This window comes from Equus caballus, chromosome 6, assembly GCF_041296265.1.
Source record: "Equus caballus isolate H_3958 breed thoroughbred chromosome 6, TB-T2T, whole genome shotgun sequence".
NCBI lineage: Eukaryota > Metazoa > Chordata > Mammalia > Perissodactyla > Equidae > Equus > Equus caballus.
The window spans coordinates 72,981,455-73,004,489 of record NC_091689.1 but is presented as its reverse complement, the minus strand read 5'-3'; the positions used below and the strand labels follow the sequence as shown (position 1 = coordinate 73,004,489).

General features: G+C 35.4%; 1 protein-coding gene across 35 annotated transcripts in view; it reads right to left on the bottom strand.

Moving 5' to 3' along the window:
* Window positions 1-23,035, bottom strand: part of CNTN1 (contactin 1) — a 339,733-nt gene that overhangs the window by 129,913 nt on the left and 186,785 nt on the right. For all 35 annotated transcript variants that reach the window (XM_001487937.6, XM_070270139.1, XM_070270146.1 and 32 more), the window contains 5 exons: window positions 22,520-22,552; window positions 15,345-15,477; window positions 11,618-11,790; window positions 9,647-9,742; window positions 2,638-2,844 (listed from right to left, as the gene is read on the bottom strand). In XM_001487937.6, the coding sequence (XP_001487987.1) occupies window positions 2,638-2,844; window positions 9,647-9,742; window positions 11,618-11,790; window positions 15,345-15,477; window positions 22,520-22,552 (642 nt within the window). The remainder of the gene's footprint in view (window positions 1-2,637; window positions 2,845-9,646; window positions 9,743-11,617; window positions 11,791-15,344; window positions 15,478-22,519; window positions 22,553-23,035) is intronic.

Sequence of the window (23,035 nt, the reverse complement as noted above, 5' to 3'; positions counted from 1 at the left end):
AAAAGAAGAAAAATGTTTATTCAGACATCACTGTGCTCATAAATATAGGTACTTTATTTCATTTACTTAGCATATCAGTCCTGAAAGAAATATTATTTCCCCAACCTTATAGGGGAAGAAATAGGCTCAGAAAGGCTAAGTACATTGCTTAGGATCACAATGTATGTACTTTATACTGTATAATGCTAAGGAGACAAATAGATACATGAGGACCTAAAATACAAGCCAAAACAAAAATAGATGGTCTGAAAGAGTGGCAGTCAAGGAGAATTGGTGGAAGTATGTAGGGACTATGAGAATTTTAGGCAAGAAGACATTTGAACTGGACCAGTTCAGGTTGAAGAAACAGTATATTATGACAAAGCTCTAAGAGTGCGCAGAGAATTTAAAAAGATCTGAGAATTCAAATGATGTTGAAGTATAAGTAGTTGAAGATGAGCTTGAACCTATAATCTAGAAGGCTCAAAACTGTAATAGTAAATATTTCAAGACTAATTTCCTCAGTGGGTAAGTACCAATAGGTTTGGATAAGAGAAGTAATATGAATCTTACCTTTGGTTTAAGTAGAAGACCTTGTTGGCAGTTTTAAAGGATGGAGCATGGAGAAGAGAAATACAGAAGGGAGTCAGAAATCTAAGGGAGGCTGTTTCATTAATTCAGAAAAACAGACGAAGTAGGGCACGGTCACAGCAGGAACAGAAAGGAAAGAACAGATACAAGTTGTCGTTTAGAGGCAGAATCAACAGGACTGCCCCTTGGATCAAAGTTTTCTCAAGATGTAGATCAAAGATCCAACTGATCAGAGTCACCAGGGATGCTTGTTGAAACTTCAGATGCCTGGATCATATCCCAGGCCTGCTGAGTCAGTACCTCTGGGTTCCACATTTTCCTCAAACTTCCCAAGCTCCTACACACTAAATGAGAACCGTTGGATTCACTGTCCTGAAGATGAGGGGAGGAGAGGAGTTGATGATTAAAAATGATACTCTCAGTTAGCAGAAGAATGACAGTATTGCTAAACGAAATGGAGAACACCAGAAGAAGAGGTTTAGAGGGGAGATAACAGGTGTGTTTGGAACATTTTGAGCTTAACATCCTTGAGAACTTTCTGGGTGACAAGTCCAGGAGGTAGGTAAAATTAAGGACTAACCATAGGGATAAGTTTCGGAGATGTGAATTTGGAGTTTTCTGCATAGAGCTACTGTTGAAAAGGTATAAATGTGTGAGAATATCTAGAAAAAGATTAGAGAAAAATATGAGAAAAAAGATCTGGTGAAAGATACTGCGTAGAATTTGTCAGAGAGGCAGGTGGGAGATGAGGAGAGAATGAAAGGAGTCAGGGAAATTAGGAAAACAAAAAAGAGTTCAAGAGAGGCAAAAGAGACACAAAGTTTATACAGAATCGAAGTGTCCTTTGGATTTAGCAAATAAGAAGTTGTTTTCATTATCCAAGATTGCACTGAATACAAAAGAATAGGCAGAGGGAAAATAATGGAAGAGAATTTGAAGGTTCATAAAAGAAAGGAAATAAGTGATATAGCCAAATCTCTAAATGAATCAAATGGGATGTGAATCAGAGCAAGTGGAGGAATTAGCTTGAGCAGGAGGAGAAACATTTCTTCCACAAAGACAGAAGGTAAGAAATAAATAGAAGAGCTGAATTTCTAGGGAAGAGTAAGAAAGAAAATTAAGGGAGTTCTTACAGGATGGCTTCTTTTAACTATGAGAAGTAGTGAATGAGAGTATCTCCCAAGATTGTGGAGGGAAAAAGAGCCAAAAAGTCAAAAAGTATTTACTGAATACCAACCATGTGACCGCTATTTTGAGGAGAGTAAGAAAAATGTAATCACAGTGATATGGTGGCATTTTCCCCATTGTCATACACTACTTAGGGGTAGAGGCAGGAGCCAAACTTAAGTCTATTAACAGTATGAAATGAGATCAGTATTTCCTCAGAAACTTGGACTCAGTGATATGCGTGTAGCAACAGGACTGCAATAAAAATAATATGAGGTAAGCAAATATATTGGGATCTGATTCTCTCTGGTGGTGGTGCGTTAAAAAAAAGGAAGGTAGTTCAGTTTGGAGCTGCTAAATATTAAGCTGGGAAAAAGCCCATCAGTCATCAAATATGGCGCCACCGTAGTAATACCCTATGCTAATTATTTACAGTAGAAACACAATTTATATACTTGATTCATGTAACTAGTTCCTTAAAAATATAAAAGTAATATAACACTTTTTTCCCCCTAATTTTGTAATCACTATAGTTTGTTTTCATCTAATCATTTGTTCTCTTTCGTGAGCTTCCTAAGAGGTAGGAACGGCCATGAAACAAAAAGCAGATGCTGGTGATTCCCATTGTAACCAACATACGGGTATTTGGCTAATGAGTCAGTCCCCGATGCAGTCTCTGAAACAGAGCCAACCGGTCTAAACTCAACCATATTTGGGCACTTCTATGATGTAAATCTCTATGGGAAAAACTAAGGAAGAACCAAGGCTTTCAAAGTGTGTCTTATTTGCCCTGAGTGAGCAACCAGCTAGTCTTCCCACTGGATATTTCTTTCCATTATTACAAGTGTGCCATAAGCAGACAACCTTGGAAAAACAGGGTGCAGCAAATAAAATACTTACGTTCAGGTAATGGAATGAGTGGGATAAATTTGCTGAAGACACTCTTTGTGATAGAAGGACTGGACACAAAGCAGGAATAATTGCCTTTGTCCGATGCCTCGACATTCGCGATGTAGAGATTGCCATTTGTCTGAGACACAAATCGTCGTTTATCCATGGTGATAAATACAGGAAATTCATTTAGAAGCCAGCGGTAGCTCAGATCATCTAGAAGAAAACATTGTCTACTAAATATTAAGCTCTTTTCCAAAAGCAAAAATTTTATTTTCTAGTTAACAAGCTAGCACATAATCTAATCTAGGCTATTGTAGAGAACATGTTGGCAGACAAACAGTACAAATATTCTAAAAGCTACCATATTTTGAATGAATATTGGCATGATGCTAAGCTATTATATCCATCTTCCTCTTTCAATTATTTTATGGACTATTAATATTCTTACTTCTGTTTCATTGATAGGCTAAATGAAACTCAGAGAGGTTAAATGACTTGCTTAAAATTTCATGACTGTTAAGTAGAATTGGGAGTTTGAAGCCAGATGTGGTAATTCCAAAGCTCATAACCCCTCTTACCTAACGCATTTTAAAAATAAAATCAAGATTACTAACCGTACTGTGGCTTTGCATCTTTCTCCTTTTTCACTCCTATTTTAAATTGCAGATTTAGAAATGAGTTTACATAACTTGTTCTGGCCACATTAAAAAGTAAAAACCACAGAAACAGAGAAAGGCATGTTGCTGGTTTTCTTAAATATTCGGAAGGTTGTCATATGGTAACTCTTAGCCACAGGAAATCCTTTGGCTGAACACACTGGCTGGTTAGGCCAAAAGTTGAATTTCCTCATTAATTTGCTGCTTTTCATACAGTTTTCTATTTCTAGCTCCCCTTCCTGCTGTGAGGAATGACTCCCCAGTAGTCATGCACAGCAGTAACGCACAAGAGGGAACTAGGAGCAATGCCTACTTCTCAGTCACAAAATGTTGATTCCCTTTAAAACATCATGACCATTTAAAGACAACTGCCACTAGGAAGATGATACGGGGGAATCTCTTCTGTCAAGTTAGATAGGACTTCAGATGTAAGATGTTGGAAGGTCAAGATCTTTCAAAAATGAAATAATCATGACACACTTTTGCTTTAGGGAGCTCAAGGTAACTAGTAAAGCTGCCAAAGGGAGTCCGGAAGAGAGCTGACTATGAAAAACAAAGAGTTGCACACTATATAAATCCAGAGTGATTGGGAATAATAATCCAGAGGATTCCATTTAGATTAGCTATGTAATTTTCTCCAGCAATATACAGTATCAAGAAAGTAAATGAAGATGATTATCCTATTTTTTAATCTTAGCTTTTTAATTATAGAACTATATTTTTGTCAAAACATAGAAAATACAGATAAAGTTAAAAAGAGAAAAAAATTAAAGAACCATAATGCTCCATCTCAGAGTTATTGTTAGCATATATCTTTCTAGACATTATATCTGTGAATGATTCCATTATTTTAATTGTTATCCTTATGCTGATTTAGGGTCAGGTAAAAACCACAGAAGAATCAAGATAGGAAGAAACGTAGGAGACTGCTTAAATTGCTGAAATGAGGTTCTTGGAATTGGGCAAGAAATAATGCCATGTAATTTTTGGTCCAAAATGATATTTAGAGTACATTTAAAACAGATAGTGAACCTGTCTGATTTTGAAATAATTTTTCCTATTCTCACTTAAAAAGAAAATCAGTATTTTTACAATGATTTCTGGTCACAATTACATTCTAAAAAATCAGAGAAAGTGAGGAAATTGTGGATTTCCTTACAGAAAATGGATTTTCTTAACCATACAATGTTTTCAAGATACCACACACAAAATGGGTTTAGAATAGTCTGAGTACTCCGTAGTTGCATGACTCTGGAGACCTGCATTTAAATTCTAGACTAAATATGACTTTGGTCAGGCTATTTTAATCACCCTATTACTCAGTTTCTCTGAATTTTAAGAAATTTTTCTGTATCCCACTCATAAGAGATGTGTGAAGAGGAATGGGATAATGTTTTAAATATTTGACTTTAAGGGACAAATGCTAGGTGAGAGATGTTGTGATGATGTTTGTATGAAAATAAGTCCTGGATAATAGAGCAATTGGTCTGGCTGATTTAATGCCCAAGGTGGATTCTCCAATTTACTTATTTAACACATAATGAGTACCTTCTATATGCCACTAAACAAGACAGATATGGTCTTTGCTTTTGTGGAACTTGTAATTTAAGATTAATAATTAATCTAAATTTATCTAACAAATTTTAGTCTCTGATAAGCTATTCACTTTGACAGAATAATAATTGCAATATGTTAGAAGCTACCATTTCTCATTAAAACAAAGAAAGGAATTGTTATTGCTATTTTTAAACATGGACACTGAGGTTTAGCTGGGTTTATTGACTTGCTCCAGGCCGTATAGCAATAGGGAGGCAGAACCAACTTTCTAAGCTCCCTCTCCACTCCAGCTCTACCAAAACAGCTCCATGATTGGGTGTGGTAGCTGCCCTGCATCTGACTTAAGAATGAGACCATTTTGGCAATCAAGAGCTAAGCCCTGACCCAGTTCTCACAGGGACACGATGGATTATCTTTTTATCTGTCTTTCCCCACCCCATACAGATGGTAAAATTAACCACCTCTGAAAAAGTCAACACCTGTTTCTTCATAGCATTGTTGACCAGCTTAAATAATAAATTACTACAAGATTAATTTTTTAGAAAGAGTAAGTGCCAGCACCTGTTTCAGAAATGTTCCTTTTATTGATAGATGTCTGAGATTTCTTCCCTTTGCCTCAAGAGAGTCTGGACCATATTAAAGCGGAAATTTGTTCTGGCCAGCTATAGTGCATTTGGCTGGTTTCACTGGATTACTCTGAACACATCACTTCTCTAACCTTGCTAAATAATGTATAGTTCTCCTTGAAATATATTTGAAGTACTTTAATATTCCCTGGACAAATAGTTTGCAAACTTACTAGAAGATGTTTGTGCTTTCTTTTTTAATTAACCTCAATAGAACAAAATTTACCTATACCAATAACATCACCATAGCTTTTGATTAGTGCTTTGATATCCACAGTAGACCATGTGTTAAATCTGTTTAGAAAGAAATTTATGCCGAATTATCCTGTGGGCTCATGTATTCCCTACAGTGGTCTCCCATTTGTGTCTATTTTTATGCTGACCTTTTTAGTCAAAAGTGAATGGAGATTCATTCTATATCATATTCAATATGCTACGAGTTATTTTTCTTAAGAGTATTCCCACTTTCTTATTCATTTTAAAGTTCACACCTATGTCTATTATTAGGTATTGTGTATTTCGCCAATAGTACCCATGCTTCAAATGATGGACTTTTTTTCTTTATTCTTTCTCTCAATATACACATACATGATTTATATTTTGTGAGATGTGCAACTCAATTTCTGATGGTTATACTGATAGAAAATTAGCTGGAAATAAGGCATTATGTCTTCACTTTTTGAGCATCGAGGAGTTTAAGTTGTATGCATTCGTGAATTATTGATTGCTATTTAATAAAACAAAACCTAAACAGGTAAGTTTACCTTTCAATGAAATTTTAACCACTACACATCCATCAATTTAATGAACACATTTATTTACTCTTTCACTTCCTCATTCCTCAAATATATGTTAAGAACTTACCCTGTGCTAGGCATTAGGCAATCAGTTGGATATCAAATTGTTATTATAAAACTGAATAATCATTTGAACTGAGACCCTTAGTTAAAACTTTTCTTTGATAATTAAGTAAACTGGTTCAAATCAGAGTTTTGCCCTTTACTAGAAACTGTGGAGCACCCAAATCCATAGAAAAAGTTAATGGATTGTGAAAGGTGAGACTTTCCTCGTGGATCTTTTTCCTGTGCATAAACGAGAGGGACAACATTTCCAAAATTGTGAATCAAAAATCTTTTGTATAGTAATATGTGCTTTATTTAAAAATAATGAATTCAAAATATTAAATGTACTAAACTATTTTATTCACTTTAATAATAATCCATTGAAATTATATATCCATTTTACCATTTTTGAATACGTTATTAAAGTTAAAACTCATAACAAGCTCTGAGGAATAGATGGCGCAGAAATTATTATTCCCAAATTTCAAATAAGGAAATTGAGATGTAGAGATGCCTAAGTTTACTTGATATAGAAAGGACTGAGTCCCAGGTTACCCGATCAACAGCTAGAGCAGGAGGGCTTGACAACCATAAATAGTTGCATATATAACATTCTATGAGGTTCAGAACCCAGAGGTTCTGAAGGTTCCGTCCCACCCTCAACTCCATGAATTCTAGGAAGTAAAGCACAAAACCTTAATTTAACTGCATTTAGGAGGAAGAAGCTTTATGATGTGGAGATGGTAAAATTAATACACATATGTATTATGGTTTTGAATCATATGGCCATTCTTATATTGAATGTGGCACGTCTGATGTTCAAAAAGGTCATAATCTGCTAATTACAAACTGACAGGAGGAGAGGAAGAGCTGTTCAGATTCTATTCTGTGATTAAGATGTTTCTTGGACTTATTTAAAAGGCCGTCTTAGTTCCCCCCACCATGTAGATATATGTATCTTTACTGGGATGAAGAGGTAATTAACTCTTTTGGCTTAATGATTTCAAGCTTCTACCAACCTTGTCTTGGTCCATGAAATTCTTCATTCAACACAGTAGTTAAGATGCCACAGAGACTAAAAGCAAGACTTATCTCAGGAAAATCTCAAAGTCTGTTCCTTGGACCTCTTCTTCCCCTTTTCTGTCTATAGTAATTCCTTAAGTAATCACATGCAGTACTATGGTTTTGAAACAATTTTTACAATGACAAATCATAAATTGATATTCCTAGCCCAGACAACACCCTAGGGCTCCACACCCATATGAACTGCCAACTAGACAGCTCCTTGTGGAAGTTTAATAGGCACCTCACACTTACCATGTCCACACCTATTCCACCTGGTATTGATGACTCCATTCTTTCAGCAGCGCGTGACAAAACTTTGATGCCATCCTTGACATCCTGTGTTTCTCTTATACATTACATGAAGTCTACCAGCCAGTCCTCTTGGCTCTTCCTCAAAATATACCTTGAATTTAACCACTTCTTCCCACCTCAGCTGCAACCATCCTGGTCCGTCATATGCTGCCTAGATCACTGCAATACCTCTTACTGATCTCCCGCCTTCACCTTTATCCTCTCCTAAGTCTTTTTTCAAATGGCAGTGGCCAGACTCATCTTTTATAACCTAAGCAATGTCATGTGGCTGCTCTGCTCAAAGCTCTCCAACGTAAATCTCACTCAAAGTAAAAGCCAATGTAATTACTATGAATTCTAAGGTCCCATATGACATAGCTCTCATATCTCTCTGGTTTCATGCCTTACTACTCTTTACCAGATTCTCTCTATTTCAGCCACCTTGGCCTCATTACTCTTCCTCCACAGCCCCATCTCAGGCCTTTGCTCACAATGCTGCATCGGCCTGGCTTGTCTTCCCTCAGACATCTGCATTGTTAGCTTCCTCATTTCCTTCTGGCCTTTATTCAAAGTTACATTTTCAGTAACGTCTTTTATAAAAGTTCAAGCATCCCCTCGACACTTATTCTCCCCTCTCCCCCACATTATTTATTTCTCCCTAGTGCTTAACTATCAATATCTAACATGCTATATCTTTTAACTATTTATCTTGTCTATTGTCTGTCTCTCCCAGTAGAAGGTCTCTGCGGGTGGAAAGCTCTTCCTATTTTGCTCACTAAGGTGTTTCTGTGTCATAAATAGTCCCTGATATACAGCAAGTGTTCACAAGAGATTTGTTGAGCTAATGAGTGATTGAATAAAGCCCATCTGGTGTTGAATATGGTCAAGTGCAGTCATTGGCTATTTATGATCATTTACTTTGTGGGAAATACTATGAAGATGAGGGGATTTTTTTTCATAGTTTTGACAATTCTTCAAAGAAAAAGACTGTTCTGTCATTGAAAGGTTGTTACAACATTTTGAATTCATATGTTCCTCCCATATTTATCTATTAACAGTCTTTCTCCTACAGTTATTAGAGAGGAAATTATCAATATTTGATATATAAACACTCAGAATTTACATATATAATTGGAATGCAATATATAGAGATGTGTGTGTATATATATATGTACACATACATATATATATATACACCAGATTAATATATTCCACTCAAATGAATTATAACATTCTGTTATGAATCTTTCTCTATGGAGGTATTTAAAGCCAAATTTATGACATAATATTAGAACTATAAGAATACAAAACATCTTTTTCAGTGAGAAAGCATTACTATATTATTTCAAGATGCTATTTGATAAATAAAACAAGTGAAAATTAGTGAAAGTATATGAAGGGTTCATCTTTTAATTAGCTCTTCAGTGGCTTTTATTTTAGTCGTATCAAATTACTGAAAACATATATTCCCAAAGGTTGAATCTTGTAACAGATGACACTTAATTTAGCCCCTTGCTAAACTGGATGATTATTCTTGCAGATTGGTGCTCCTAAAGAAATTAATAATTTATTATGTCTTTATTCCTTTCTAGTGTTTAATTACAGTTCACGGGATATTGTAGAAATTAAATTGTTAATAAAGTGATTGATTATATATCATTCCTAGGTACTGTTCTTTTCCAGGAATAATTTATAGAAAACCTATCATATTTTCTCCTGTGTAACAGGAACTTTAATGAAGACATAATCCAACATATATATTGTTTATAATCTGAAATGATCATAGACCTTTGGAATTAGGGTCAAGCGATTCAAGAACCAAGAAAGGAAGCATCTACAACCACTAGTAAGTGATGCATTAGAAGGCTATAGAAATATTGAGTCTTATTTAATTATACATGTACCATTACTGTTAAGTAAATAAAAATTTGCTCATTTCAGTTCACAGAGCTTTCGGTCACAGAGGAACTAAAGTTACCTGGAAAATGGTATGGAGGGTCACAGAGAAGCACCATTCCTTTCCCTTCTTTCACTCTGACCTCAGGACGTTCCTCAGGTGGGAAAGGATCGAGATCTAATCACGAAAGAAACAAGAAAAGCTTTCACTCTCTGGTCAGTTCAAAGACAGAGATTAATTGAAGTTCACCTTTCAGCTACTAACTCAGTTTTGGATATAACTCTTCTCAGCTGGTTTGGTGTAGCCTGTGAAAGTCAGTTCCCGTTGTTACATGCTGGGATTCGTATACACCCAAAGAGAAGAGCTCTGTGGTGAATTCAAGCCTACCGATGCTGGTAGCAGCCTGCATAAGTATTCTGACAACCCTGAACATTACAGCTATCCCAAACTTCTGTTTCACATTTAGGAAGAAAAGTCATCTGGAAATATAACGGGCTCAGAGAAAACCAGTGATCTACCAAAGAAAGTAAGGAAGGATGAATGACTGAGAGGAACAGACTCATTTGAAAGATAAATTTCCCTTCCTGAGGGAGGACTCCAAGGTGGAGAAGAAATAAAAATAAAAGGCAAGATCCTGGTTGAGGAACACGAAGGTCAACAATTTCTTGCTCCTCTTTAAATTCTGAGTTTTCCTCCGTTCTCGCTTCCTTTACTCTTTTCCGTGTATTTGGAACTCACATTTTGCTTGGTTTCTTGATACTCTACTGTGTGATTCTTCATTTGTTTCACCGGTGCTCATTCAGTCCCGCCTCACCTCCTATTTCTCACCTGCGATCACTACTCCAATTGTAATATCTAATTTTTACTCCTCTCAAGTTATTGTATAGCTCTAAGAACTCATCATTCTAATCATCACCCTTTGCAGAGAACCCTTCAAATCTACCTCTCTAGTCCCGACGCCTCACTTGAATGCCATCCCTATCCTCAAATACTTAGTTGACATTTAGACGTGGACAACGTAATGTCGCCATAACCTCTGCACGTGAAACAACCATTTAAATGTTTCCTCTCATCCATGAAATTCGTTTTACTTGCTCCCATCGCTTTTTTAAACAGATCAGAATGTTCCTGCCCTTTGACTAGACTTTCCTTAAAAAAAATTTGGCATGTTTTTCCTTTAGTGCAATGCATTATGTCAATTATTTCTTCAAAGTTTGTATTTATTTACATCCCTGCTGTCACCACATTAATTTAATCTGACTGTTCTTCCTGACCCTGTCTCCTTTCTTCCTCGTAATCACTAACATGTGGGTCCTCTTAAAACATTGTCTTCATCCTGTAATCCATTTTTCAAAAGATTTAAGTGCTGACTTAGGAAATCACACACTGAAGATCATCTAGCCAACACTCTCCCAATGCACAGCTTTCTTTCAGAACGACCTCTAACTTTTAGTTTAGCACAGTGTTTCCAAAATATTTTTCATTATTGCCCCCATAAGGAAAAAATCTTAATTTAATTTAAACTTAAAATAATTGAGCTACTTTAATTTGACTTATTCCTAACAAGAGAAATTAAATACTAAGGAATAAGGTTTTGTCAGGTAGAGTTGAGCTTAGGAGAGGCACAAACCATTATGTTGTAACATTTAAGATGGTTTCTTCCCACAAGAACCAATTTCACCCCTTGGGGGTGATACCATCCCATTGAGAATGCATGGCTTAGCATTTCTATTAATATTAGTTTTTAGAAAGTTATTCAGTATCCTTCAGAACATCGGTCTTAGTTTATTTTCCAGTGTTACCTTTCGCTACTTCAAGTGCATTCATAATACTCCTCATGATGCTTTGCTCTCTTGAAATTTTTCATCTCCACACAGATAAGTCCCACTGATCTCATAAGACCCACCTCATCAATGGACACTTTCTCTCACTTTCTTTTTGTCTTGATTTTTCTTCTTGCTGAACTCTTATAATAGCATGTAAGTTTTACTTCACAATACACTTGCCCTTACACTAAATGCACTTTCCCTTTTTAAAATTACGATTGCTTACATCCAAAGCTCAGGGTTGCTTCAGTGCTTCTGACCATCCCATAGTTATTTGACGCTAAGCAGTAGTATATTCCAGCATCTTTCTGTTTGTCAGGGTTGTTGATAACAAGGTTTCCTCCTACCATACTATACCGATCACTTGTCAGATCAACATCCCCATTATTCATTCTCCATCTATTAGAGAAAAAAATAAATGTCACATCAAAGGTCACGAGGCCTGCAAACAGTGTACTGAGCTAACATCGTTCTAAAATAATATGGCTAGAGAGCCGTGTGAAGTCAGATGATTAAGTAGATGATTCCAAGTGGTATTTCTTCACACCCTACAATTCCACATGTCTGGGCTCATGATTTATAATTTAGCTCAGGCACAGAAAGGTAAATGTTCAAGCACATGAAATATTTCCTTTTTTCTCATGAGGCATCCCAAATGACAAATACTGTATCTCATTCTAAATAATCAAAGTGCTTTTTCAATAAAACAAACTAACTGAAATCAGAGTGCTGCTCAGTAAATGGCATATTCTGACCACTAGAGGGCGATCACAATTTGAAAATGATGAAAGTCAATTGGGTCTTTTGTTTCCAAGCCACAAACAACTATCGCAGGTATATTTATGGAGATTGTTGCAAATAAATTGACTAGAAACAGGAATCTAACTTTCTTGGTGAGATGATGAGAAGAATGCATGTAGAAAACAGGTTTCAATTAAGCTGACCACCTGCGTAATTTTGTAATCATTCTGTACCAGGGGTTATCCCTAAGGTTCCGTGTCTTCAGCAATGACGTAAGACAAAGCCATGGTCAAACAGTGGACTGTGGCTGCATCACTCATTGCCTGGCACATTTCTGATTAGGATAAGAATCTTGGCAAAAAGGCCTAATGGTTTTAGAATATTTTTTATTAAATCAAATTACTGGAACATTTTTAGTTTTAATTTTTACAATGTAGGAGGTAATTTAAAAACAAACACAGAAAACTGTGCTTTTGAATTTTGAAAACCTACCAAATTCCAACCCAATGGATAAATGCTCCCCTTCCCCTCGGTTGATGGCAATTGTCCCTCTCTGAACCATCCAATGTCAAGTTGCTTAGCACCTGCCAAGGCAATGGGTTTTCTTGTTGAGCAATTCCAATTGTTATGTTTAGATTTCCCATTATGTTGATTCCAAATTTTTTTTATTTCCTTAACTTTCCTTCGTGGATCTGATTCTGCCTTTGATGTCACATAATGATTAAGTTTTGCTGTGTTTGGGTAAGTTCACTGGTCTATTTTATTTTCAGGAACATACATCATTGTTGTAATCCTTTTCATACAGCTTTAAATGCAATTTTATTGGAGTTCTTGTTATTTTGGGGGTCAAGACAAGATAATGAAAGCCTTAAGGCTGATAAGTGGAAGGTAAAATTCCCTGTCCTAACTTTCAGGATGTTGCCATGAATAAGAAATTATTATAGAACATGCCCAAAATATACAACTACTGTGTGAATGACAAATTGCGTGATTACCAAGGTTAGCATGACTTGACCTGAATGTTAAGTAAATTTTAGAAACTTCAAATGTTCTTTTCTATCAGACAAGCTGTATCATGAGCTGATTTTTTTCTTTTTCTTTTTGCTGTCCAACACAGACTGCCGTCATAACAGAAGTAAAGATCTACTTCTCCCCTCCAGCTCTCTACATTAACGAGTGGATAGTTGGGCCACACCTGCCCTGGGGACTTCAGTGCTGATGCTACCTGCGGGAGGGAGTTGGTGATATATTTGCCAAGCAAAAGTTTGCTTCTTATTTTTATTTCTTAAATTTTGATAAGAACACTAAATACAAGATCCACTTACGGGAGGTATCTCTAAAATAGTCAAACTCATAGAAGCAAAGAATAGAATGGTAGCTGTCAGGGACTGGAGGGAGAAGAAATAGGGAGTTGCTAATCAATGTGTATAAAATTTTAGTTATGCAAACCTAGCTTCTTACTGTCTCTGTGAGGGGGTGGTGGGGGGGCCGCAAAGAGAAGTACATGTGTCTAGAACACTATCTGAGAACAATCTCTTTTGTCTTGTCACCTCCATTCCAGCGCAGAGGCTGATTTGCTAAGTTTCCATGTACGATTGTCAAGGACAGAGTGTCACAGAAATAGCTTTTGAGATGGTATCAACCTATCGAGATAGATACATACTGAAAAAATTATATGCTTCTTTGAAAGTCATAAAACCTGTGTTTTAGACCTGGATCTGTGATTTACTAGCCCTGAGCTCTCAGGGCTCAGCTTCCTCTCCTGTGAAATTATGTGCTTGAATTAGATCTCCTCCACAGCCCCTATTAGTTTTACTAGTCCACATCCGTGGCTGTGTGCATAGACTCTCATTAAGTATGGCTTAAGGGTAGAAATAAGTCTAGCCCATCAAATATTTTCAGAACAAATGTATTACTCATAATTTATAAAATATCTACTTATATTGCACTCCCATGAATGAAATTGAAACAATAAAAATAAGTTCAAAGGGATGGTGATTTTGTACCTAAATTTATGTTTTATTTTAAGATTAATTTGTAATTATAGCCAGAGGCAAGAGAAAAATGAATTCAATTACAATTAAATTGGACGGAAGGGGCATTCTCTTTGATAACAATATTTTTATAACAATAGAACGTTATTTTCCTATCCAGGAAAAAAATCTACTATTAAAATCAATCTTGTTGAGTGACAAGCTTCAAATAAGTCTTGTAACATGAACACGTTAGAGCCCCAATTTCTCCATCAATCACTTGCTTTGTCTTCATGGAACCATTTCACAGGTGAACTTCAAATCCGTTGGTATTTTGCTAATTTTTAAATCTTATTCTTTGCATCAGACTAGAAACTGTTAGTATACTTTTCTGGACCATCAGAAACAGGAAAACCCATTGTTACTTTTTATAAAGTTATTTTTGATAGCACAAATAGGTACCCCAGAAAAACAGAAAGAGGTATGTTTATACAGATTGTCCAGTGGATAGAGACATTTAATAAATTTTCTGTGTTGTCTGGAATACATATTTGAGAATATTGAAATAGTGTTGCTTTCTTGAATTATCTATACTAGCTCTTTAAATATAGTTAACATAAAAATATTATCCACCATCTATAGGTATGAATTATCCAGGCCAATGCATACAAAAACGATTTTATCCTCAAATATGTATATTTAAATTGTGCATGGGGGCGGGCCCTGTGGCCTAGTGGTCAAGTTTGGCATTTTCCACTTCAGTGGCCAGGGTTCAGTTCCCGGGTGTAGACCTACACCACTCGTCAGCAACAATGCTGTCATGGTAACCCCCACACAAAATAGAGGAAGATTGGCACCGATGTTAACTCAGGGTGAATCTTCCTCAGCAAAAAAAAAAAAAAAAAAAAAAAAGGGCACAAATTTCATATAACCTTTTCCATGCTTAATAGTATAGTCTCCATTAGACAATTTTTAAGTGGATAATGTCAAATGGCACTGGCTTTATCTGTGCAGGAAATGGCAAGTGAATTATTTGCATATATTTAAGAAAACTTGCTATCTATTTGAGTATTAAACAACTTTTTAAAAAGAACTTGTATGCCAATATTTTTGTTAATATCCCTGGATGTTGTGGAAAGCCTTATATTATATCTTTCTCTATCAGCACAGGGTCATAGATGCTGATCTGTAATCTTTAGTCTCGCCCTCCTTTCTGAAAAGAGAAGTGAAGTACATTACTTGTAAACTGGGAAAGGACTGGCTCGTGCCCTGCAGTTTAGTGAGACTTTTCCTTCTGGTGACTCCTCTGGATAAATGGTATTGATTGGTTGCTCTTCAAAAATTGGTCCAAATCCTTTGTCTTCCTCAGAAACTGCAAGAAAAATAAAATTGTTTTACATTATGCTGTTTTATAAGTCAAAGAAAATTTAGATACATTTAGAAAGTTCTTTGAAAAAAATGTCAGAAACACAGAATCTCCATTTTCATTCAAAACAAAGACATTTCCCTCCATAATCTTGAGGAAAACATTTAGGTTCTTTATTCACAACTCCTTTCTGCCCATCTCTCATCATTTCTCCAAAAGCACCCTGTGTCGCCATGCTTAACTACTTTCAGCTCCTCAAACAAGCCATGCCTTCATGCCTCTGAGCCTTTGCACATGCTTTTCCTCTTTCTGTAATCACCATCGCACTTTTCTCCTCCTACGAAAATCTGTACAGTCCTTTATGACTTAGGCATTGAGTTAGTTCCTTCAGGACGTGACCTCTCACCCCTTCTAGCTTCAGTTGGTCCTCATTTGTGTTCTCACAACTCCCTCTACAGCTTATAGTATTTAACACACCTGCCGTGATTCTTGTTGAAACTTTCTGCTCCACTAGATAGCAAATGTTGGGGACAGGTGGCTATGTCCATAATCTGTACACACCACTCTCCTAGCTAGCTGACTAGCAGTCTGGAACACACTAAGTGGTTAATGATTTTTGAACAAGAGAATGAACGAATTTCTAGATGCTCCGGAGACATTAGTCTCTTTCCTGGGTCAGTTCTTGTTTATCTTTCTAAATATGTGACCAACACTGGTACTCAGCAACATCTAGAACAGTTCTAAACAAATTACATGCTTATAGGATCAGAGCAACTGGTTTAAAATCCATCACAAACATAGCCACATTGGGAAGCAGTTGTTCCTGACAGTCTATCCTCTCTGAAAGGGAAGAGCAATGCCTCACAGCAGGATGAGAAGAGAATCACATTTCATCACCATAGCAGCATTTACAGAACACAGCTAAGAATGAATTAATACTGATGTGTATGGCTAGAAAGGAGTAATGTTCTTACATGGGATCATTGGAATGTCTCTGCTAGATCAAAGCTATGGTTCACCCCTCCAATTTATTTTTTAAGAGAGAGTTTAAGGCAAATGCCACACAGATGTTTTGTCTGCTCTAACATCAACCTTGATGATGAGAGCTGATTTTGCCAACATTCTCATGAATTTGCCAATCCTTTCAAAATTTAATTTATATATCTTACATATATCAACTCTTAGATGAACCATAAAGCTTCTAAAAGCCAGGGGCTAAGTTTTATTTGCTCTTGTAGTTCTAGTGCTCTTAGCGTTGTGTCAATACACATTTGTGCACACATAGATGATTAATAAAATCCTTAAGTTAGGTTCTCCCAGTATGAAGCATTAATTTTTCTAAACTGACTTGAAATACTTTGAAGGGAGATGCCTCACTTTTAGTTGGAATTTGCTAAAATCACCAAGAATTTATAGACCTCAGTTACATTCCATAACCATCATCCCATTTGAGATAGCAGATAAATCGTTGGATCATAATGAGAGGAACCAGAGGAATTGAGATTTAGCTCCAGCGATGCCCTTTTCTAGCTATGCAAGCCATTTGCTCTACATGGCTTCTACATTTGAAAAGGAATAGGGGTATATGTCCTAAGGACCTCACAAGCTTACCACAACTGTAAGTAAGATCATGAATGGGAACAGAAGCTCTCTGCTAATGATTTTGAAAGTCCTTCTCTGAGCTGCGTGTTTCATGTCTTTCTTGAGATTTTAAAAGCCAGAAACACATAGAATGTTTTCTACTTTGCTTCTAATAACTTTCCTGATGATGCCCAATATTTCCTGGCTTTTCAGGATGTTACAGCACACTAAGGAAAAATGAGAAATGAATCCCAAATCTCTGGTATCTAGAGACTTTCATTTCAATGTCAATTTCAACTTGAAATTTCAATGTCAATTTCATTTCATTTCAATTCATTTCAATGGAAATTCTAGATTTTCCACTCTCCAAAAGAAATGACCTGTGCTTATCCATGATAAAAACTATATGCTATTTTTCTTCCCACTTGGATGATTTCATAAGCTCTTGCTTGGGTCTCTCCAGTTGCACAGCTTTTCTGACTAGAGCAATTTAGTAACACCTGCTGGCCTGGAGATTTTGTTGTTTCTTCCCAATTCACATAAAAATGTTTAAAAACACAAGTAGAGAAGTGCCATTTTATGTACGTATTTAGATTCTCTTCTTGAAGGCAACATGACTCTTCTTCCCACACTACTCCCTAATGAATAATGATTTTAGTGTGACATTTTTAAAACAATTTTTAAAAATCAAAATACACTAAATATTTAAAAGACTAAAAATAAATATTTCTTAGGGGAGTTTAAAGCTCATAAATATCTTCTAAGGACATTGTATTTATATGACAAGCCTGATGATTATGTCATTATATTATTACCAATGGAAGAGATAATCAGATTTAAGGAGAAAGGAACGTTTGATGCAATTATGCCTATAGTTTAAACAGAAGCCCACTGATCTGTACTGGATTGGATCTTGAGTTTCCATTCATTACATCAGTGGTAGCATAGGAATTTCAAATGGTCATCTGAGAGGCTACAGTTAGATGAACTATACATAGTGTTAGTTGTCCTTAATGAGTCAATGACTTGATTCTGACCTTGGATACGGCAAAGTTTTTGGACACAACACCAAAAACATGACCCAGGAAAAAAATTGGTAAGTTGGACTTTACTAAAATTAAAATTTTCTGTTTTATAAAAGACATTGTTAAGAGAATCTCAAGTCTTCAGAGTTGAGAGATTTTTTATGGATCTTCTCCAACTTGCATTCCACAAGCAACAAATTGGAGAGAATTTCAACTCACCTAAAATATGTCTCTTTATAATGGGGAATATCGTAGTGATCACATACTATTTCGTAAAATTTGAACTTATCTTAACAAGTGCAGGGTTACATTAGCTAAAGTCTCTTTAACATTATTGTATTTCCAATGTAGAAATAGACAGTCCTGGCCTGTCTAGCATCTGCTTCTGTAGTGACCCCCTGGAAGTGCCATTATGGGGATTATAATAATCTTGAATTCTCAATTTAATTTATAATTTCATTAGCTTCCTTAAAAGAAATACTTTTATCATTCTAAAGTATGGTGAGTTATAGTCATTCTGAATCATCTTGATTATTTGAAGTATTGTATGGTGCCTTCAAATACAACAAAGATAGATGCCCATAAGCATAAATTTACGTGAAAGTGGAGATTAGTTGTTTGATTTGCATATTTTAATAAAATACAAAATCTTAAATATTTCTTTTGATAGCATATCTTTTGATTTTAAGGCATTTGCTTTTGAGATAAAAATTGGTCAGCTTTTGGAAAACTGAGGATATGTTGTAAGTAGTTTCTTCATCTTGATGATACGTATTAAAAAAGTAAGTTTAATTTTTTCTAGAAAAGATACCTACAATGGAAATTTCCATGGAAAATAATGGAATATCAGCTACTAACAATGAGGAGACTATATCTATTGATAGGCAATCCCTTAAAAGGATATATGTAAAGATTAAACACTTTTTGGGTGAATTGTGTTGACGTTTGTAGGCCAAACTGTATTAGCGTCTCATGCTATTTTTCTTCTCAATGACAAGTAGTCTTCACAAATTCTATGTATATATTTCCTCATACTCCACTTTCGTTTGCTTTTATACGGACAGATAATGAAACATTTAGGGGATAAAAATATGAAACTAATTTCCAACAAAATATTTAGATTTTGAATTTATTTTTTCAATTTGAGGAAATATTACATTTAAGATATTTCCCTTTGCCTATTTTCTAGATCAAAAAGCAGAATAAGACACATTTCACATCACCTTAGTATTTCTGGTAAGTATTATTTTATAAATCTATCTTTCTTGCTTTTCTAAAATGTTCAAGCTTGAATAAAATAATATATTTCATTAGATGGTTTAACAATTACTCTATACATTTTATTTTGAGAACATATTTGGACCCTTGAAAATCAGATTACTTAAAACAAGCCTCTGAATTGCTTTGGCATGTTCAGTGTGAAACTCTGAATGTAAACATCATAACCCCCTTGAAGAATACTGAACTCATCACTGTTAACTCAACTAGGGTGCTCAGACCAAGGGAAAAGAACTTCCAAGGAGAACAGAACATGTCTCAGTAAAGGACCCATCAATGCAAGCATATACTCTCAGCCAACAAAAATTGGAGATATCTCTTGCTTTTTTCTAGAAACATGGAAATAATTAGATGACGAATTATGATGCTTTGGAAATATTATGAGATTAAAGGGCATAAAAAACAAGAAACAGGTATTATGTTTAAATGAGCACAAAATCATAGATGACTTAAGCTAATTGAAGACAACACTTCAAATCATTCTGTCTTTTGATCTGCTCTTAATGCAAATTAATTTATCTTCTATCATATAGTGGAAATCTATTGCAGAAATTGGTTCATTTCTTAAATTTGATCAAGAAGATTAACAAGAAAGAAAAAAATCAGATATGAATATATACTGTCAAATTTGCAGATATGAGTGACAGGCAAAGGCTACCGTTTTTTTCAGTCCCATTCTCAGTTTTGCGATTAATATAATCAGTTGGCTGTCTGATCTAAAATGGGCTCACTTTACCTCTCACTACGTGGAGACGGTCCACTGTAATCTTGCTATTCTATTTTATTTCTGGAAGTTGAAGTATAATTATGATTTGTGCTTGAGTTATTTTTTATTCATTTTATATCCATTTTGAAACAAATTCTATTTCTCATTCTGTAACATGTCATCTCAATCTGTTAGTTACTAAAGATAATTTTATATAAGTATGTTGTAAAAACAGTCTCAAGGAAAAAATCTATTAGAAAAAAGCAATGGCAACAAAATTTGAACAGAGTCTAACATTGGAATTTTTACAATATTTACAATGTTACAGTGGTTATGGGATGGGTAGTGTTACAATCTTTCTTGAAATACAATAAACTCCCTTAAAGAGACAATATTTAAATTGTCTCAAAGCATCCTTCTTCCAGGCAGCACAGCCCCTTGTCTTTAACGTTAACCATTCCCCACTGATAAGAATATTCAAAGTCTATTGAGGGCTTGGACTTTTTGTATTCTGGTGCCCCAATCCCTTAGGCTCATGGGTAATAGGTAACATTGCAGTAATTTACTATAGCTAAAATGTAAAAGAGTTGGTCTCAAGAACATGCAGCAATTCAATTATTAGAATGAAGACCAGGCTCAGGTTTGCAGAAAGGTTGAGTTGACTAAATTTTCCTTTGTCTGGCTTTACCTGCCCAAGAAGAGCCTATCACATCTCTTGACAGCAACCACTTCCCTGACTTATGGTCCACCCCTGAGGCTCTAGACGGTGTTTTGCATAACTGTCTGTGCATCTTCTCACTCCTACCTCATGTCTGACTATGTCTGCTGCCACAAGCCAAGGAATGTCTTAGGGTACCAGAAGCCGGAAGAGGCAAGGAAGGAGCCTTCCCGTATAGGTTTCAGAGGGAGCAGGGCCCTGACAACACCTTGGTTTTGGACTTTTGGCCTCCAGAATTGTGAGACAATACATTTCTGTTCTTCTAAGCCACCCAGTTTGTAGTACTTTGTTATAGCTATAGCAGTACGTGGAAACTAATACATGTATTACACTTACTTGTTATATAGGTAGTATAAATACTTATTAAAGTTAATAATAAACTGTTGAACTTTAATGAGCGAGGCTTTCCCAAATTTATTTGACAATGAATTCCTTCTTAATGTAAATCCTACTAATATCCCGCAGAATTCCTTTGAAATTCTGACCTCAAAGCCCATAGTTCCCACGTTCTGTACTTCTGTTTGTGCCATTTTTTCTGTGTAGAATTTGTTCCATTTCTAACATTTGAAATCCTTCAAGCTTCCCTTTCCTACTACCCCATCAGTAAATATTCCTTAATTCCTCAAAGTAATTCTTTTAAAGTGCTTATTATATTTTTCTTGTAAATTTGTTACCTACTTACTTTTCTTATTCCTTATTATTTGGTAAGGTTCTTGAAGTCAAGGAACATATCTCATTGATCCTTATATAGCCTTCAAGTAGTGATTCATAACTCACAAGGTGGAAACAGAAATAACTGGTGGGATTCAGGATAAGACTTTCCTTTCCTTTAATCCTCACAGTCACAAGTGGAAGTTCTTCTGACCCAATCTGGCATGAACATCCTTGATTTGGCAGCAAGTTGCAGCATTTGGTTGCTAAATGATTCTTCCTGATTATTCATTCTCCTACCACTATGCAGTGGCTTTTATAAGTTACCAGTTTTACTTATCTTCACTGAGCAACTATTATGTAGGTCACTGTGCTAGAAGATACCTCACACTCTTTTTTTAGTCCTCACAAGTATCCTGTGATTTTTTGCATACTGGAAAGTCAAGGCTCACAGAAGTTGAATAAGTTCCACAAGATCACATAGCTAATGAAGACCAGGTTGAATATGCAAATTCATGCTGGTTTTACTCTAGATTCTACGTTTTCCAGTATGCCTTACCGGCTCTACTTCTGGCAAGATCTGTTCAGCGGTTGAAGTACAATCTAAACTAGGACCATTGCTAATTATATTCAATAAATCATTAAAAATAACTCCTAATTTTTAGGAGTCCTTTGGACTCCTAATTAAGCTGAATTTTAAGGTTCCAAGTTCATTAACTTTAGTGCTCTCTTTTGCAACAATGCAAGAAGCTCTCAAATATAAGTTAGGGGTTTACAATATTTAAAATACTGCTTCAAAATTTAGTAGCATAGGATTGTTGCAAAGCATGCAGAAAAAAATACAGCCACACTGAATATTTTCCATCTGTTGCAATCTTGCAATAGGATATTTCTTTGTGTGTATTCATTCATTCATTTTGGTAATGAAACAAGTTGTCTTATGACCCCAGATAAACCATCTTACAAAATTTCCAAGTGATCTAACATTAACCATTGCTTTTAAGTTTAGAGTTAATAGCTTAAAGCAGAGATGAAATGTGATTCATTTGAGAAAAGCTGCTTTAAAAATTTACCCTTTCACCAACTTACCTCCATGACCATACCTTCTGTGCCAGGTGAACTCTAAAAATGAAAAAAAAAAAAACAATTTTAATCTCAAAGCAGCTCTTCAAGTAGGTGGTTTCAAACATTACTCAAATAACTGACATACTAGTTAATGAAATGAGTGAGCTTGCTGGCCCTTTACTACACAGGTTGAAGTATCATCACATCTCTGTAGATACTTATTTCTTGTCTTTGCATTTTACAGTTATAGCACTAAAATTTGTCATCCACAGAATTATTACGAATTTTCAGTACTAATAATATTATTTTGTTTCATTTTTGTCGTAAAAATAAGACAACCACAATGACCCTACCACAAAAATTTTATTATATTTCATAACATATATGTATATATATGCATGTATTATATATATACGTATGTGTTTGTGTGTGTGTGTAATTACTGTGGTTGTTACAAGGTCATTAAAATTATTAAGTACTGATGAAAGTATTCTATTTTTTGGATTCTGAAGTCATCATAATAAAAATTACTCCCCAAAA